The sequence below is a fragment of the Microtus ochrogaster genome, chromosome 16 (assembly GCF_000317375.1).
Source record: "Microtus ochrogaster isolate Prairie Vole_2 chromosome 16, MicOch1.0, whole genome shotgun sequence".
Classification (NCBI taxonomy): domain Eukaryota; kingdom Metazoa; phylum Chordata; class Mammalia; order Rodentia; family Cricetidae; genus Microtus; species Microtus ochrogaster.
In genome coordinates, this window is record NC_022018.1 from 22,034,199 (window position 1) to 22,053,093 (window position 18,895).

Below are 18,895 nucleotides of genomic sequence, written 5' to 3' on the forward strand. Positions count from 1 at the left end.
AGGGGGAAGGAAAGGGAAAGAGGGAAGGAGAGAGGAAGAAAAACTTTTATTCAGATATATGCTCAGTCTAGAAGTCTTAATCCTAATTTAGTTAGAGCAGGGCCATGAAATATAAACTTACAAATAACTTTGTAGAGTTTGCATTGTACAAATGACGCATGTACATATTCTCCCTGACTCTGGCCCATCAGACAAGGTCTCACTATGCAATCAGGGCTAATTTCAAACTCGGGATCCTCCTGCCTAAGCATCCCAAGTGCTGGAATTACAGTTATGGGAATGTTCTCCCACCACTGGCTTAGCATCCCTGTCATTGAATTCCAGAGGGAGCAGGGTGGCCACAGTAGGAAGCTGTTCTTACTAAGCAGGGAAGTAGCCGTGATCATAGGACGTAAGTTTTCACTCTTAATGATCAATCTGTGTTTCACTCTTTTTTTTTTTCTTCCACAGGAAGCAAAAGGCGATTTCTCTAGGTGAGTCCCCAGGGGTTGTTCTCTTATTGACTTAAAAATATATTTGTTGCCTTTTTATTTAAAGAAACTACCTTGAATGTACCTGGTACAAGGATGGTGTATTAATTGGTGAGATCCGGCTGCTGTACGGTCAACAGGCAGCCTGGCAGGGGACACACAGTGGTAGTGAGGGCAGTATTCTTACCAAATGAACCTCCTTTGAGTTACTGAAAAGCTGAACTTAGAACCCAGTGTCTCGCCACAGCCATTGTTCTCATGTGTCTCTGGGGAGCCGGAAGTCACTCCTGGGGGTAAACTTGGGTGCTTATAACCAGACAGTTCTAATATAGACTCACGTCTTCTTTCCTCTCACTTTAGTCTCTGACTTTCAAGGGAGAAATTAAAATCATATGGGGAGATGTGTTTGAGCGAACTATTAGCATAGAAACACCACTCCTGTCTGTCTTCCATGGAAAGATACTATCTATGTTGAGGGGGGAAAGCAGGCTTAACCGCTGAGGGCAGCTTGAGCAGTCCTGTGGAGCTGTTAGCGTGAATCCCCCCATTCCTTCACTAAGGTGTACACAGGCAGAACAGCTGACGTTGTCCTTGGTCTCTTGTGATCTACATGGAGCCCTCACAGCACAGGGGATTGTAGCTAGCCCTCGGCAGAACTAACTATTCACAGACAGACATTTTCCAGGATTTTGTTTTATCAACGTCTATTGGGAAAAGCTCAGGATAGCCCATTCTCCAGGATCAAGGTTTGTCTGTAAAAGAAATGACTATATGGCCAAAAAGACAAATCATCAAGTTGTGTGGATCCAAGATGTGACGCTTATATGTCTGACACGCATGAGGACAGTTACAGCCCCCACCCACCCACCCCCAGCCAGTGGGAAAAGAAAGAAGAAAAGGAAAAGGCACAGTGTTCTGACCTAACAGGACAAAGGTAGAAAGTTAACATCCACAAGAAATAAATAGACATCCGATCTGGGGAAATGGTGCAGGCGATAAAAGCATTTACTGTGCAAGCATGAGACTTGAGTTCAAAGTCCCAGCATCCTTTTAAAAAGCACAGTACCAACTGCGTGTCCGTACTGCCAGAGCTGGGGCAGAATGGGGCGGAGACAAGAGGATCCCCGGGACTTGCCTGTCAGCCAGCCTGGTGAGCTCCAGGTTCAGTGAGAGACCCTGTCTCAAAAAGAAGTAAGGGCAGTGGATAAAGAAGTCACCCAGTCAGCTTCTGCTCCCTACACTCTTCTGTGCAGGAGGGTGCTCCTACTCATGCACAAACACACCATATTTCTTCCCAGTGGAGGGCATGCATCTTACTATGTTTAAAGGTTTTAAATCTATAAATGTACCCTAACCAAACCTGAGGTGTGTGTTCTCAGTCAACTATCTCAGCTGAACAGAAAGAAATACTTTAAAATCTAAAATGATAGTTGGCACACTTTTTCTGTAAAGGTCACGTATCTGGCTCCCCCAGGTCACACGGTCTCCACTGCAGGGACTGCGCCTTTTCCAAATGTCAAGGGAGCCTCATGTGATAGGAAAACTAAGAAACATGGCTTGATTGAGGAAAACGAGGTTTGAATATTACATAAATCCTCGTGTATTATGAAATGTTCTTCCTTTCCTTCCTTTTCTTTTGTTCCTCCTTCCCTCTCCTCTTCCTCGCCTTCTTTATTTAAAAATGTTAACTACTCTCCACCCACGGGCCATACAAAAGCGAGAGTGCTGTATAATTTCAGCCATGAGCTAGAGTCATCTGACTCCTTGTTGGTCTAAATCGTAGCCTCTTTATCTCAGTTTGACTGTTTTCTGGAAAGACAGCACCATGTTTCCGTTATTTAGGGTTCCACGTCTTTGGCAGAAAGTAGAGAGTCGGATTTTCACTGTGTACCAGGTGTGAGAGGACCTAGCTGGAGACCTTGAACTTGGCATGTGGCCACTCCTCATTTGTGTGTTGTTGAATGCGATTCATTTGTTGGATGACGCTTGTTCAGTTTGTAGACACTATAGCTTGTAATCTGTTCTTTGCTCCTTTCTCAGGATCTGAGTTTGAGATAAGAATTAAGGGGTTCAGCAAGTGTAAGTCAGAAATCTTAAGAGATTTCTGCAGTTCTGTGAAAACGGGCTGAAAGGCCACCGAGCCAGTGGAGTCCAGTGTCTGCTGTACTTACTTTGAAGACACTTTTCCATTGGTTAGCTCAGAACCCACAAATAGTATTTCTTTTCTTTATTAGAGCCCCCTAACCAGAGTGTGTGTGTGTGTCTGTGTCTGTGTGTCTGTGTGTGTGTGTGTGTACTGGAAACAACCTCTTCTGTCCCACAGATCCTGGGAAGGCAGCCACACAGGCTAACTACCAAGGAGGAAGAAAAGCAGGCTTGGCCTGGCAGTCCTTCATGGCCCCTTTGTCAGTTCCAGCGTGCCAGTGTGTTAGCTGAAAAGCAGATATGCAAAGGCTGTTCCATTGGTCAGATCTGTCTAGTGGCTTGTTTGTCGCTGCAGCTGTCTAGAGGAGAAGGGAAGGTCAGACAGTTCATGCGAGGTCAGGTTTCCCCATCCCATAAAATTCACCCCACCGGATGCAGAGGTGAGCTGTGGCATGCAAGTCCCTGATAACACACCGTTTTCTAAAGCCGGCTCAAGATCGATAACCCTGCAGAATTCTCAGGGTCACTGTGTAAACACAAGGACCGTAGTTCAGCAGACAAGAAGCTGAAAGCAGCATTGTATGTGCATAGCCCCAGCACTGTGCGTCAGTGTGGGGACAAAGGCAACAGGACTCCCCAGTGCTCAATGACCAGCCAGCCAGGCAGAACTGAGCTACAGGCTCAGACTGTCTCATAGAGCTGTCAGGGAAGACCCCGGATGCCAACCTCTGGTTTCCATATACCTGCAGGTACATGTATTTCCACCCATGGGAACACATCAGTTAACTACACACATAAAAAAGAGATAAATAATAAAATATTAAGAAAAATAGTCCTAAGAAAGTAGTATATGCTTGAATTTGGGACTAAGGCATACCATTTCTTTCTTCCTCTATCTATCTATCTATCTATCTATCTATCTATCTATCTATCTATCTATCTATCTACCTATCTATCTATTTATTTTGGTTTTTCAAGACAGTTTCTCTGTGTAGCCCTGGCATCCTGGAACTGCCAGGCTGGCCTTGAACTCCCAGAGATCCACTGCCTCTGCCTCCCAAGTGCTGGGATTAAAGGCGTGCGCCACCACCATCCATTTTTGATGCATCATTTCTTACGTGTGCCTCTTAAGGATCACTTCCGAGAAGATTCTCCAAACCAGGAGTTGGCCTTATTAGTTTGGTAGCTGAACAACAAGGCATCTTAGGTTTGCCATTTGCATATTTTTGTTTTATAGAAACTAGATTTTGTTACCAGTCATTAATGCATGGTTCTTTTGCCTTAGTTCTGTGGGAACTGAGTAATTTTAATTTGTAAACATTACCTGTCATAAATATATTTTCCTCAACAACATCAATAAAAATAAGCTTAGAAATACAGACCTTTAGAGAAAGCTTTTATAAAATGTGTAACACGGATTCCAAGGCTTAATTCTAAGATACCATTGAGTCTAGATGGTCAAACAGCCCTTTAAATTAATGACGTCACACAAAAGTCAAAGTAATTCCGGGGCTGGAGAAATGCCTCAGTGGTTAAGAATACCGGTTTCTCTTCCAGAGGACCTAGGTTGGATTCCCACCATCCACGTAGCAACGCACAACCATTTATAGCCCCAGTCACAGGGGATTAGACGCCCTCTCCTGGCCTCCAGGGGCACTGCATTAACGTGGTGTACAAACATGCAGGCAAAACACCCATGCTTATTAAAATAAACCTTTAAAAAGACACAGTAAGTCTTCCAACACCTGAGGGTCGGGAATGGGTCCCTCTCTAAAAGCCTATCTAGCGGTGCATCTCTACAATAGCAGTTCATCAAGTGTGGTCTGACCGTAAGAGCATCTTCGCTGAAGCACAAGAGAAACAGGTTACCTTGGCAACTGAGAGAGGCTGGCAGTGCTGGCACAGCGTTCCTAGGAAGAGGCTGATAGGGAGACAGCCCTGAACAAGAGCCGCTCTGCTGTGCCACTCACGGGCTCTCTGATTCTGCTTTGAGCCTCTCTTCTTGCTTAGCACATTCCTGAAGGATTTTCTTACCTATTTCTCCTTCTAGATGAAAGAAATGCTCACAACCTCTTCTTGTAGTTTTTTGAGACAGGACCTCTCTCCATAGCCCTGGCTATCCTGAAACTCACTATGTACACCAAGCTGGCCTTGAACTCACAGAGATGGGCTTGCCTCTGCCTCCCAATTCTGGGACAAAAGGTGCATCCTACACAACCAGCATTTTTGTTTTGTTTTGTTTATTTGTTTTGTTTTGTTTTGTTTTCAAGACAGGGTTTGGAGCCTGTCCTGGAACTAGCACTTTTAGACCAGGCTGGCCTCGAACTCACAGAGATCCACTGCCTCCCTTTGAGTTCAGGGATTAAAGGCGTGCGCTGCCACCGCCCGGCTCACAACCAGCATTTTTAAAATGATAATGAGACATTGGGTTAGCAATGCTGAAAGCCAATGGCTGAGCTATAGACAGTCAAGTGAACAGTGCCCGTGATAGTGAGGAATATGAACCATGCGTGTTGATAATTCTGACACAGGGCAGACAGATTTGTATGTTCTCATTAAAGACTTAGGAAACAGTCTTATCTAAAAATAATGTTTTCTCACTTGTATGATTTTCCGCAGCACAGCACAAATAATCTTGTTTCGTTTCCTGATGTGCGTTCGCGTTTAAAGACAAATCGCATGTGTCACTAGTCAGGAAGTGAGCGGAGTTGGCATTTCTGTCTAAAACAACTGAATAGCCTCTGAGCTATCAATCAAGGCAGCCATAGGGGCTATTGTCAGGGGGAGCAAGCCCAATACAAAGTAAAACCAGGAAGTCTTCGCATAATCCTCACGGATCAACATTGGTCAACTAGCAGCTATAGCCTAGTTAGCTATAGCAGATATAGACAAACTTTATCCATTCCGATGTCCCAGCTTCCTGGCTGCTCAGCCCTTTTGTATCTGGAGTATATGTATATGTATATATGTGTGAAGGCACATGTGTACATGTGCATATACATGCCAGGGGTCTATGTCAAGTGTTACCTTCATGTTCTGCTCCTTAGCTTTTGAGACAGTCTCTCCCTGATTAGCTAGAGGGACTGGCCCCTGAACCCCTGCCCAGACACAGACCACCCACCATACCTGACTCTTTGCGTGGGTGGTGGGGATCAGAACTCAGGTCTCACCTGTGCACAGCAAGTGGTTTAACTACTGAGTCACCGCCTAAGCCCCACCTGGGATGTTTTCATTTAATACCTTTTTTTTTTAAAGATTTATTTATTTATTGTGTAAACCGTGCTCTGCCTACATGCATGCCTGCAGGCCAGAAGAGGGCACTAGATCTCTTTACAGATGGTTGTAAACCACCATGTGGTTGCCGGGAATTGAACTCAGGACCTTTAGACAAGCAGGCGGTCCTCTTAACCACTGAGCCATCTCTCCAGCCCTCATTTAATGCCTTTTTAAAAGAATCCTTGAACTACTGTAGAAAAGTAATATCCATTTCTTGCTAAATCATTAAAAAAAGAAAAAAAACACCCATTGAATCAACCTACTGGAAATCTAAACTTTCAAGTGAGGGTCTGATTTGACTTAACAGAAGATATCACAGTACTTCACTAAAGAAGCTATTAGAGACAATAATTCAGTTTTAGTTTTGTTTGAGGACATTTTTTCATTAGGAAAAATTATTTAACTCCCCCCACTGACTCATCTCTTCATACTAATCTTGAAAATCACATCATTACCTTTGATTAGCTCTTTGGAACTTTCTGGAATTGTGATAGAAACATTTAAATAATTATTGTCACACTGCTCATGGAAGTCATGTGTGTAACCCTAGCATCGGGGAAGGCTGGAGATAAAGGACTACACTGGAGCCTGCCTGGACTATACACAGTGCTCCAGGCCAGCCTGGGCTCCAGAGTGTAGTACTCGGTCTCAGAACAAAAATTATGATAATAATCAGAAACACTTTCGAAGTTGAATTAATCATTAACGTCAACAACCACACCCCCTCTGACATATAGACTCGTCAGTACAAACAGGGAGAAAGGGCCCACGACTCACAAAAGAGGCTTCAAGGTTAAAACTTCCTTTTCTTCTCTAATTTCAATTCTGGTCTAGTTTTTCTTTTCTTTTCTTTTTCATTAGATAAGTGAATAAAATGTACTTTATAGTGAAACTGAAAAACCTGAAGCTGGGCGCCATCGCTTCAGAATGGCCGTTAGAACCATATGGGATGAAATGTACTGAGATCCACCCAGTTAGACAACCGCTTGAGTGACTCCCTCACTAGCTGCGGGGTGTTTTGTTTGTCATCTGATTAGAGTAAAGTGGTTTTATTTGGGGGCGGGGGAAGAGTGATCTGGGACAAGTGAAAACATCTGTTCCATAGAATTTTTTGGTAACAAGCTTTATTAAAATGGAACCACTGGCACTGCTGCCCTGGGCTGTCTGCTGGGACCTGGAAATCCTCTGTTACAGAAGTAGAGGCGCTGATGTTAGTCACTAAAGCAGGTTTCTGCAACACTTAGGACCCCTAAGTCAACCGAAAGAGACTCACAATAAAGAAACCCCATCTAAAGGTCCTTGGGCCTCACTGTGTCTATCTGGTGGACTCTCATTTACCACACTGCAGACGTAGAGAAATGTAGGAAGCACTAACAGTCCAGAAAGACACAGTCCAGCGAGGAAAAGAAGGGAGATTTTGATTGACTCTCTGGAGTTAGCTTATATGACACTGGTTCTTGTGCTACTGGACCCCAAACACCTGGAAGAAAGAACTGAACAGGGGAAGGACTCATTTGGGTTCACACCTTGAGAGGGTCCCATCCAGGTTGTTTGGCCTCGTGTACTGGTGAAAAACATCATGGTAGTGGATGCGTGTGGTGGGAGGAAGTGTCCACACATGACTTAAAGGAAGCAGAACATAAGACAGGAAGTAGCCTGAGTAACTTACCTCCTAGAACCCTCCCCCAGTAGACAACCTACTTCCTTCAGCCAGACCCCACTTCCCAAAGTTTCCAGACATCCAAAATAGCACCACACCCCCGCCAACTAGGGACCCAGCATTCAAAACAAGAGCCTGTAGGGGACATTTCAAAGTCAAGCCTTAATAACATGTGTATACAATTAAATGCTGGTCTGCCTGAGAGAGTCTGAGCTTACAGGGGCTGGGGTTAGTGATTGGGAAGAAATCTTGCTGTATCCCTGAGATAGCATCTGTAGGGTTCTACTTGTATTTCTTTTCAAAAAGGAAAGTCTGCTTTTGGAACTAGAGCGATGCATTGCTTAGTCGGTAGAGACAAACAGCCGCCCTCATTAAGAGAAGTGGCCAACTTTCAAATGAGCAGCTATGGTATTTATTTATGCTGAAACATTCCCATTAACTCCAGAAGCCACATGTTCTTGGGTCCCTGGGAGAGCAATTAAAAGCAAAGAGCATAATGACCTTTTAATATTTTATCTTCTATAAACCATGGTTTAGAGAACTGTACGGTCACTAGTCTAGAGAGAAAGAAACTTTGGTGAAAAACAAAAACAGTGTTCTCTTGATTTTTTTTTCTTTCCACTTTTGAAATCTGGTCTGCCCCCTTTGAACGAGTATTATAGTTAATATAAACTAAAATGGACTTACTAATCTCTAAAAATTCTAGGTTTTAAAGTCTTTCTAGTCAAGCCTGAGAATGTAAGTCATGGGCTTGAGCAAGAATTTTAGAAATTACTAGAAAAAGCAAGAAAGATCTCACTTTCTTATACACATCCTTAAAGCATGATGTGTGCACTTGTATTGACGGCTGTCTTTACAAAGATGAGAGCATTATCCTCTTGTCCGGTCTGCAGGCTGGAGTGCTGAGAGCTCTAAAACAACACTAGCACATTGCTTCCTCGTCATTGCTATGGTAAAATGCCATGACCAAAACCAGCTTAAGAAACAGTAGTTTGTTTTGGGTTTATGGTTCCAGAGAGGTAGAGTCTGTCATGGCAGGAAGGTGTGACATGGTGACAGGATCAGGAAGCTGCTGTTCCCACTTTCATCCACAGGCAGGAAGCAGAAAAAGAGACCAGGAAATGGATCCATCAAGGCTAGAAACCCTTAAAGCCTGCCCCACAGTGATGAATTTCTTCCAGCAAAGCTGTGCCTCCCCCAAACAGGGCCACCAACTGAAAACCAATCATACAACGTGAGCCTATAGAAGACATTTCTCATTCAAACCACAACTGCAAATCAAAGATTGCTTGAGCCATTCAGCTTTTCTTTTACACAAATGATTCACTTCTAACTCAGCAAGTTTACTTATTCTAAGCCATTATTAGACCTCCCGATCATTTGGTGTCTGTTTTCACACAAATGGATATTTGGGGGAGGGCTGGGGGGGGAAATGATTATGTGGTCTCCCTCTGTAGCCCAGGCTAGCCTGGAATTCAGGGTTCTCCTGCCTCTGCCTCCTGAGGGCTAGTATTACAAACAGGCACTATCATACCTGACTCCTTCAATTTCTGAATTGCCGTTGAAAAGAAAACAGTTGTCACTGTCCTCTGGAGAGAGAGTTGCTGGGCCTTCTGAGGCAAGACGTGAAAACAGAAACACAGGCATTTGTGTTAGTAATGGCTCGCATTTAGGATGCAGCCTCCATAACCCAACCACTTCTGTCACCCTTAAACATGTCAGTTCTCTGAGTACAGTTTCCGTGGGGCAGGGGGGATATTAAACTTAAAGAACACTTCTCATCTCAATGAATTGAAATTAATATGATTCTCATATATCTGCTTGTTCTAAAAGAAGTAGGGTGTGTGTGGAGTTTTCCATGACTTGAAAATGACCTGGAGAGCCATGGGTAATGGGGAAGCAGCCAGACTCTGTCAGGCCAGCGACAGCTCTCCGTGAGAACAGAAGCTTTCTGGATTCTTCTGAGTGTTTGGAGGGAAATGCTCACACAGAAAAGTTATGCACATTTCCAGAAAGCTTTGTTTTGTGAGGGGGAAGTCCATGTGAGCTTTTGGGTGTGTGATTTACATGTCAAAGTGTAAAAACACATTTATTTATTTGTTTGTTTGTTTGTTTGTTTGTTTGTTTATTTATTTGCAAGTTGACACCATTCAAATCCTATGGGAACTGTTCAGCTATGAAGTAAGGAGGAAACTTCATGTTGGTGCTCGTTTGTTAAATATAAATTTAATCTCAGTATCACATTTTGAGTGAACTCTGAAGAGCACGGAGGTCATGGTCATTCATGATCTTGTGTCAAATTTTCAGAGCTGAGATCCCCAAGTTAAAGGCTGACATTGTAGAGGGTAATCAGTTGTTTTTTCTCTCCGCTTGAGTAGATTGTGTTTGCCTGAAATCACAGGCTAAGGAAAGAAATCTCAACTTGTTTTACATTTTATGCCTTTACAACTAAATGAGGAGTTCACAGGAATTTCCTTGAAGCCTAGGAAAATTAGATTCACTAAGAAGTAAACACTCATATAATTGAGCGGTTAGCATCCGAAATGGAGGATAAATTATTCATGAAGGTATTACTGTTAGTGTTAGTCCATGGGACATTCCAAAATCCAGAATCCCATGGAGGAAAATAATCTCTGAGTCCCCAGGTGTTTTTCTTGGTCTGCAGATGTTCAAAGTAACGACAAAACTCTCACATACACATGAGCCCCGAGTGGAAGATGTCTGTCACATCTTCCAAACCCTCAGCGTCCCTGAGCCTCCACACCTGGGCAAAGCATGCACTGGGAAGGAAACGAGCGCGCTGCTGTCCTGTTCTTTCTTTCGTTTATTATAATCTCAGCGTTGCCTTGTCTTCACCACCAGAAAGCAAAGGGGGTTGAAGAAAGGAAAAAGAAAGAACTAACGATAAGCATTGTTTCTTGCCCACTTCTGGGCCATCCGCGGAGACTCCGGCTGTAATTTCACTTCCTAGCATCATGGAGTTCGCTGGGTGTGTTGTGCTAATGAAGAGAGGAATGCTGACTAGCAGGGTACATCTGAAACTTGAGGGTCCCAGGGCTTCCAGGTTCAGAACCTCTCAATTCAGGATTTCTCAGATTTCAGACACGTGATTAAGTACTGGTCCCAGGTGGAAATTAACACCCTGACCAGGCAGAGCTGGCATCAAAGAGAGCACTCTCTCCGAGCAAAGCCACAGATGTTGCCGGATGTGGTGGTGGGTGCCTGTAATGTCAACTTTGGGTGGGGGGGATATGGGGAAGAAGATCAAGAATTCAAGGTCAGGGACTGGAGAGATGGCCCAGCAGTTAAGAACAGTTGCTCTTGCAGAGGACCCAGATTCAGTTTCCAGGACCCACGTGGCAGTTACAGATGGTGGTCTCCATGGTAACTCCAGTTCTAGAAGCTCCGGTGCCTTCTTTGTCCTCCATGGGCACCAGGCACACATGTGGTACACAGACATACATGCAGACAAAGTCTCTATACATATAAAAGTTTTTTTAAAAAAAATCAAGATCAACCTTGGCAACATAAGGAGTTTGAGGCCAACCTCAGCTAGATGAGACTGACCCTGTCAGTTAGGAGAAAGAAGAATGAAGAAGGGTGGGGAGGAAGAAGGAAAAGGAGGAGGATGAGGAGGAAGGAGGAGAAGAAAGAAAAAGGAAGATAAATGTTCTTTCCAGGTGGAAGAAGTAGTAAAACATACTATTGAATTAAAAGATTGGCTTGCCACCAAATAGGTTAAGAACAGTTTGTTTGCTGGAGCTTTGTGGCTTTTAGAAGTGTGGGTAAAGGATTGTATACTCCTACTTTACTCAAGGATATTCTTGGGCTGGAGAGATGGCTCAGAGCACTGACTACTCTTTCTATAGGTCCTGAGTTCAATTCCCAGCATCTACATGGTTACTTACAACCATCTGTTGCCATGAGATCTGGTGTCCTCTTCTGGCCTGCAAGTAAACATGTAGACAGAATATGGTATACATAATTTTAAAAAATATCCTCCCCCCATCAGTCATGAACTCTGGAGTAACAAAAACGCGGCATTCCCTGGACAAGAAAGCTGGAACTTTTAGCTCATGAGTTAGGTTACAGCCTTGTGGAGTAGCAACCTCTCCCCTTGGGGTGACTTTCTCCCACCCCAATACTTAACCAAGCCCATCCTTCTTGCCTGCTCAGGTCAGAGGCACAACCTGACTCTAGAGCATTAGAGCGACTTTCTTATTTCTAGTTGTGCACGTTGGCCAGGACTGGACGCCTCTAAGTGACTGCAGGTGTTTATAAACAGAAAAAAGGCAAACAGAGCATGTCTGCAGACTCATCCTCTGGGGAGGCCTGGGAGTCGTGGATCCCTTCCAGAGTATAATGGATTTGGACAGGCTTCATGCCCTGGTGACTTCCCTGCATGCTTTTTGTGTAACCCTGCCCTGGAGGAGAGTAAGAGAATCCATGGCAAGCCTCAGCAAGGAAGTGAAGCCTGTGGCTGTCATCGGGGATGTTTGTTTACCAACAGACCCGTGGTTGGTAGGGAAAAGGAGCTCTTCCTCCTTCGGTCCCTTCCCCAAATATACTTTAGACACGATGAGAGGAAGGAGCCGGAGCTCAGGTTTCAGCTCCATGAAGACACAGCTCACTGCTTTTCACAGTTTCCAGCAAAGAAAACCTTTGCAGCAAAAGTGCCTTTCCGTGTTTAAGGAGTCACCCTGGGCACTGACGAGCACTGAGCCAAATCTCCATGTTCAAGTGTTCATAGTTAAGGAGACAGAAAAGACCCTCAGTCCACCACTGTGGCTTCTCAAGTGTTTAGCCAACTGAATGTTGGCTTAAATTGGTGCCTCCCTGGCATGTAATTCTCAGCCATAGTTGGTAATCTCATTTTCCTAAACGCCAGGGGTTTCCTCTGTGAAAATCTCCAGTGGCTTTGCCGTTGTCTGCTGGAGCACCTTGGACCTTTCTCGGCCATCATTTAAGGTCCTCAGAATGCTGTTCCCAAACTCTTTTCAGGCACATTGTCCCTTAATAAGAATCACTCTAATTGATCTCTCCCAATCAAGTTACGTGACTGCTTTGACAGTAAATATGAGTTCTGTACCCTTTTCACACAAGGTCATCCCCAAAGACCACTTTTACACCACACCCAAAAACGGCCTGCATTTCCTCGGAACTCTCATATTGCTTGTTTAAGTTAGCCTGACCTAACTTTACTCCCCTACCCACACCGCCAGAGATCTTTGAAAGAGCATCTCTCATTTTCTCAGCTACTGTGAGCACCTTCTGTGTATGGACTGTGTCCTATCCCACATACATCTCCCCCAGTACTTTCTTTATAACACTGAGGGCTCCAGCTCACTGGCCAGTAGACAGCAAACCCTTTTTTTACTAAGCGCTTGGATACGTTGAATCAAACAATTCAAAGTTGAGCATACCCTTCCGATTGGCTGCTTGAAGATGAACATTCCTGTTTTTATTCTTAGTAAGTCTGGAAAAATGCCAGCAATTCTAATGTTACTAAATATCTAGATGCTTGTAGACGCCACTGAAGTGAACTTGGATGACCGGCGTGGTTTTCCCCAATCCCATTTGATGATGGAGCTGCCGAGGCCATTGCTGTTGGTGGTGTTGTCCACTCGGAGACAAAGATCCTTAAGTTGGCAGCATAGGTTTAAGGGTGATTGCTTTCCAGTCACCCCAGAATGTTTCCCCCTGTGCCTGCACCCTTCCCATCCCATGTCCCTTGCCTCCTCCAAACTTTTTCCTCCTTTCCTATTTACTTACTGATCTCCTGTTTGTTGCTTTTATGTGGTAAAGTCCAAGCTCCTGGTGGCCAGTGTTTACCTAGCTTTATATGAACAACACAAAAAGCTGCCAACATCTTAGGTTAGTGCTATGGATCTAATGCAAGTCTACACAAGATGAGTCCTGGCAAGCCCAGCTGATAAACTCAAGGCTTGGGGGTGGGCCAGTTTAAGGAAACACTATTTAGATACCAGAACCATGGCCAAGTGTACACCGTTAACTCTAGAAACTGGGTGTAGATGTAGACAGCAGGAATCCCTAGCATAAAGGGGGTGCAGAACTGCCAAGTGACTGGACATGTGCATGACCCTTCGACTACAGGTCACACAGCAGTAGACTAGCCGAGCACAGAAGAGTAAACTCACTTAGAAAGAGTAAAGGATTTGCCGGGACTTTATTTCTGTAACTCTGGTTGTGTGGGTCGAGTGTGAACTTGTAGATGATAAAGTCATTGTTCCACAGTGCCAAGGTTGATCTTACCAGAACTACAGGATAGTCAGGCATCTGAAGAAGGTCGGTTGATCTGGGACAGTTTAAACTGTCTTCAATCCCAAGCATGTGGGAGTTTATGGGAGATGACGCTCCGACTCCGGCACCAGCTCCATCAGCCCTCCCTATAGTTCCGGATAATCCGCCGCAGGCCTGCTAAGTAGTCTCCAAGCTTGTCCCAAGGAAAGGCTGGTTCTGTAGTGCACCGATGAAACAGTTTCCAGCAGGAGGTGAATCCAGAGAAGCAAAAGCTACTTCAGGAATGAGCAGACAGTCTGCCCTTCTTGGAATCTGTGCGCCCAACTGCAGGGGCCCAGAAGCTTCTCCTGGGATCCCCGCACCCGCCCAGGGATCATTTTCTTCCCACATTCAAGCCCAGTGCTGCTCAGGACCCAGAACACAGTCGGTATCTCTGTGAGGGCCGTGTTCATGAGGCTTTCCGCGTTCATGAGGCTGGCCCTGCGCTGGAAAAGGAGACCCCTCACCTTTTGTCCTGTGTTCTTTCCCTTCTAGATCACATAAACGAAGACAACCCCCTCCTCCTGTCACTTGCTGTTATAAGGGAGCAGATGCGGGGCTCTCAGTCAGTCAGGTCATATGAAGCAGGGAGGTTATTTTCTCAGAAGGTGATGTGATGTTTCTTGACTTTCTCTTTCAGCAATGAGGTGGTGAGGAGTGACCTAAAAAAGCTGCCAGCCCTTCCTACCCAAGCCCTGAAGGAGCACCCTTCCCTGGCCTACTGGTAAGACCCCCTGTCCCAGAACCTTCTCACAGACAGGTCTCCTGTCTTCAAGGAGGGCACAGTCTTCAGACCACTGAGCCTGACTCTATATCAGCTCCCACATCCCTCCTCCTCTTCCCTTTGTGTCAGGCAACTTAGATTTTCAGAACTGTTTTCAGAGTTAGATATAGTGGTTTATGCCTATAATACCAGCACTGGGGGAGAATGAGACAGAAGGATTGTAGGTTCGAGGCCAGTATAAGCTACACAGCAAGTTCCAGAATAGCTTGGGCTAGGGTAAACCCTGTCTTAAAAAAAAAAAAAAAAGAAAAAGAGAAAGTCAGAGACAACAATCTGCATTTATATACAGTATGTTAACTCTCTCCCTTAATAATAATATTTTTATGATTTCATCTTTGAAATGGCACCTCCTTAAGAAGCCTTTACTGTGCTGGTCCAGTTTCATGTTGGTCCATGGATGGATGGACAGGATGTGGGATGCCAAGAGGGGTGGGAGAAGCAGGGACGTCGTTTCCTTGGCAACAAAAGAAGCAGGTTGTTTTCTTTCTCCTTGCTGTTCCTTATATCCCGATTTAGCCCGTTGTAACATTATGCTGTAGTTCATTCCACGTGATTTCGGCATTTGTGTTTGGGTCACGGTGGAGCAGGGCTCACATTCCTGAGGAGTGCGTTGGACTCCTGCTGGGTACTTATACACTGACCACTGCCCTCTGACAAGGACAGGACTGTGTCCTTGGTGTCCCTCCGGACCTTTCTCAGAAAGCTGTGTGGCTACTCATCATCTAAGACACAGTCATAGCAGGACACCTGGTGTTATAGGCCTGATACCCCAACTTCTCAGAGGGCTGAGGCAGGAGGATTGCAAATTGAAGACCTCCCTGAGCTACAGAATAAACTCAAAGTCTGAAACTTAATGAGACCTTGTCTCAAAAACAAATGATTTAAGCCGGGCGGCGGTGGCACACGCCTTTAATCCCAGCACTCGGGAGGCAGAGGCAGGCGGATCTCTGTGAGTTTGAGGCCAGCCTGGTCTACAGAGTGAGTTCCAGGACAGGAACCAAAAAGCTACAGAGAAACCCTGTCTCGAAAAATCCAAAAAAAAAAAAATTATTTAGGGGTTGGGGTATAATTTAGTGGTGTGATGTTTGCTTAGCATGTGTGAGACCCTCGGTATAAGAAAAAGAGAGGGGAGGGGAGAGTAGAGGAGGGAGGCCGGGGAGGGGAGAGGGAAGGGGGAATGGGAGGGGAAAGGAGAAGAAAAGAGAAGAGAGAAGAAGTGGGGAGTGGAGGAGAGGAGAGAAAGAGGGTGGGGGAGGGGACAGGAAGGGGAGGGAAGAGGGGGGAAGAGGAGGGAAGAGAGTGAAGGGGAGGGGAGAGGAGAGGAGAGGAAAACAAAAAGCACTGAACAAGTTGGTCCTAGTAACTACAACACACAGCTCCCCAAGCCCTTGTAGATACAGCGTAAAATTTTTGAACTAGTATTCTACCTGTTTAGACACTGAGCGTTCAGGTATTCAAGTAGTCTTCAGGATGCCGTCAGATTGGGTGGCTCATAGTGAGATGAAACCCATACTCCGAACTCACTTTTCTCAGAGAAGCCCCACTCCTGAAGAGCTGGACTCAAAACTGTGAGCGCCTGACAGCAGATTCCCATCTCTCACTCCACCTCAGACCTGACCTATTATCCTTCTTCCTTTGCAGTGTATCTATAAATAAAGAACAGGTTCATGCCAAGGAGGCCAAATTCAAACCCTGTCTGGGGGATATTTGTGAGATGAAGGCCAGCCTGGGCTATCTGGGGAGACATTGCCTCATTAAAGAAGATTGATGATAATAACACAAGAGGCCAACAGTTCTCACATGCAGGGATGAATTACACTTGAGAACTGTAATGTGGTAGACAGTCTGGAGTCAGGATTGCCTTTGACCTAATTCATCCCTCAATCATGTCTTTATTTACTGTCTAACATGGTTAAAACAACCCCCAATGCCAATTGCAGAGCTCCCGTTCTTTCCCTCTCTCCTATTCTGGATCTTTCTTGCATTGTCTCCGCCAGATCCTCTGTGTTTGTATTAGTAATATAGAAAGCCTTCTTTTTGGCCCTGCTCTCTGCCTTTTATCAGAGTGAATATCTCTCTCCTGGATAGCTTACCTTCAGCCATCTTAACAGTATATCCTTGAGGCACATGACCAGGTCAGCCCTTTCCTCAGGCCTCAGCCAGACCCATGAGTGCACAGTCAATTGTCTAATGAACTGGGAGAGTGGCAGGCTAGGGAAGCCAGTGTCACACCCAACTGCGAATGAATCAGTAGCATGGACCATCCCGATGCTAAAGAACCCATGGCCCTTTCCCTGCCTCGTTGCTTTGTACTCAGCTGCTTGTGGCTGGCTCTGATTTTTCAGCCTATTTACACAGATTTCCAAAAAGCAAAGAGTGTTCAATTCTCTGTAGCTTGTGAGTTTCTCATTGTTATTCTGTCCAGTCCTTAAATCAATCTGAGGTATTAATGGCCACAGTCTGCAGAGCCGGGAGCACCTAACCTTTCTGTAGGTTCCAGAGACAGGTGGAGAGGAGTGGGACAGGCTAGATGAGGCCCCAGCTGGCACTGAGTATGTCATCACATGTCAGGCCCCTGTTGACTTAATGGGAAGAAAGAAGTGGGAAAAGCGGAGGCGCGAGGAGGTCAGCACTGTGGCTTGCCAGGTGGCTTTAGATAGCAGGCAGCCAGACAAGATTGGAGGGGGCAGCAATTTTTGCAGCTGTCAGGCCCCATGAGACCTTGTAGTCAGGCCAGTAGAACAGCTGCCTGTCAGCATTGGGACTTTGGGCTGTTGATGTTGCTTAAACCTTGCTTTATGTCCGTGGCACCAGAGTGACTTTCAGTCCCCACCCCTACTTTAGGGATGCTCTCGCCCAGAGCTGGAAAAAAAAAAAAGTGGTGTGAGTCTCCACTGGTTAGCTTGACCACAGATCTAGAAGTTGACCTCACCAAATCACAGTTATGTGGTAGAGAACATGCCATCAAGGGTCACGAACTTATAAAACAGAGGCCCTCGAAAAGAGAGAGAACAGAAAAAAGGAAGAGAAGGTTCCACTAAATTCTGGGGTGATGAATTAATAATGGGTGGTCAAGATCAGTGAATGAAGTCTTGAGGGTACAACCCTGGTATCACACATGCTCCCCATCATGACATTCTTATACAAAGCTAAAGGTGTCCCCTTGTTGAAGAAATGGCAGGTGAATCAGTGGGAATCTAAGTCAAGGCTATAGGGCAGGGTATGGAGGATGGAGCTTTAAGGGCTGTCCTTAGTAGGTGGCATGCAAGACCTTCTGTGGGCTGGCACTGTAACCCCTGCACCTATAGTGGGAGCTGCCATTGTTACCACCTTTCTTGGTAACAGTTACTTCCCCAGGAAGGCTGTGCTATTACCCCAACCACACTCCATTCTGTCAAAGAAAATTTTGGCTAGCCATCGCCAGCAAGGAGCCATTTAACTTCCTGTTAATTTTAGAAGTAAAACCTCAAAAGATAAATAAGCCTTAATCTCATTCTGTTAGCTAGTCTGTTGTTTTCCCAGTGTGGCCCTGGAACTTTTATTAACCAGGCCCAAATTCCCGAATTTTCTCTCTTCCTTGGAAGTTCTGAGTTCTTAACTACTCAGAACGATTTGGCCTAGATCCCTGGATAAGAACATTACCCACTTCCCCAGATCCCGTGTGGACTGGACCTGGAAAGGAGGAGGATCAGAGGGGAGAACTGAGCAAGTTCAGCCGCAGCATCCTCTGTGACTGGTGCCAACTGCTTCCTCCTGCTTTCCTATTCCATGGTATCTTGCAAAGAACAGCCCCCCAAACCTGCATGTTAATCTTGTCCAACTGATTAGCAGTCAGAGGTAACAGTAATGTAAGTCCTCTCAGGAGAAAACAGGCTTTTCTATCCCCACCATTGCTTAGAGACTTCACTTGAGAGCAGCGTTGAGACATGTCATTTCAGGACACGTTTATTTTCCAGCTGCAGCTTTCTCAGAGGGCCTCAGGAGGATGGAGGGTGATGTCTTAGTGCTTTTAGGGTAGCAGGATGCTCAACCTCTAATGCCAGAATCCTTTCCTTCTGATTCTAGCGAAGACAGAGTCATTGAGTACTACAAGAAGCTGAATGGCCAGACGAGGGGTCAAGCAATTGTGAAGTAAGTGGCCCTTCTGAGAACGCACTAAGATTGTGTTTAGGAGCTAGAGAGACAGCTCAGTCAATAAGGTGCTTGCCCTGTAGCAGAGGGACCCCAATTCAGAACCCCAGAACCCACATTTAGATAGAT

At 45.3% G+C, this 18,895-nt stretch overlaps 1 protein-coding gene across 6 annotated transcripts in view; it reads left to right on the plus strand.

Moving 5' to 3' along the window:
* The window catches only part of Frmd4a (FERM domain containing 4A), a 592,091-nt gene that overhangs the window by 494,431 nt on the left and 78,765 nt on the right, over positions 1 to 18,895 (plus strand). For all 6 annotated transcript variants that reach the window (XM_026782982.1, XM_026782981.1, XM_026782984.1 and 3 more), the window contains 3 exons: positions 451 to 473; positions 14,492 to 14,575; positions 18,701 to 18,766. In XM_026782982.1, the coding sequence (XP_026638783.1) occupies positions 451 to 473; positions 14,492 to 14,575; positions 18,701 to 18,766 (173 nt within the window). The remainder of the gene's footprint in view (positions 1 to 450; positions 474 to 14,491; positions 14,576 to 18,700; positions 18,767 to 18,895) is intronic.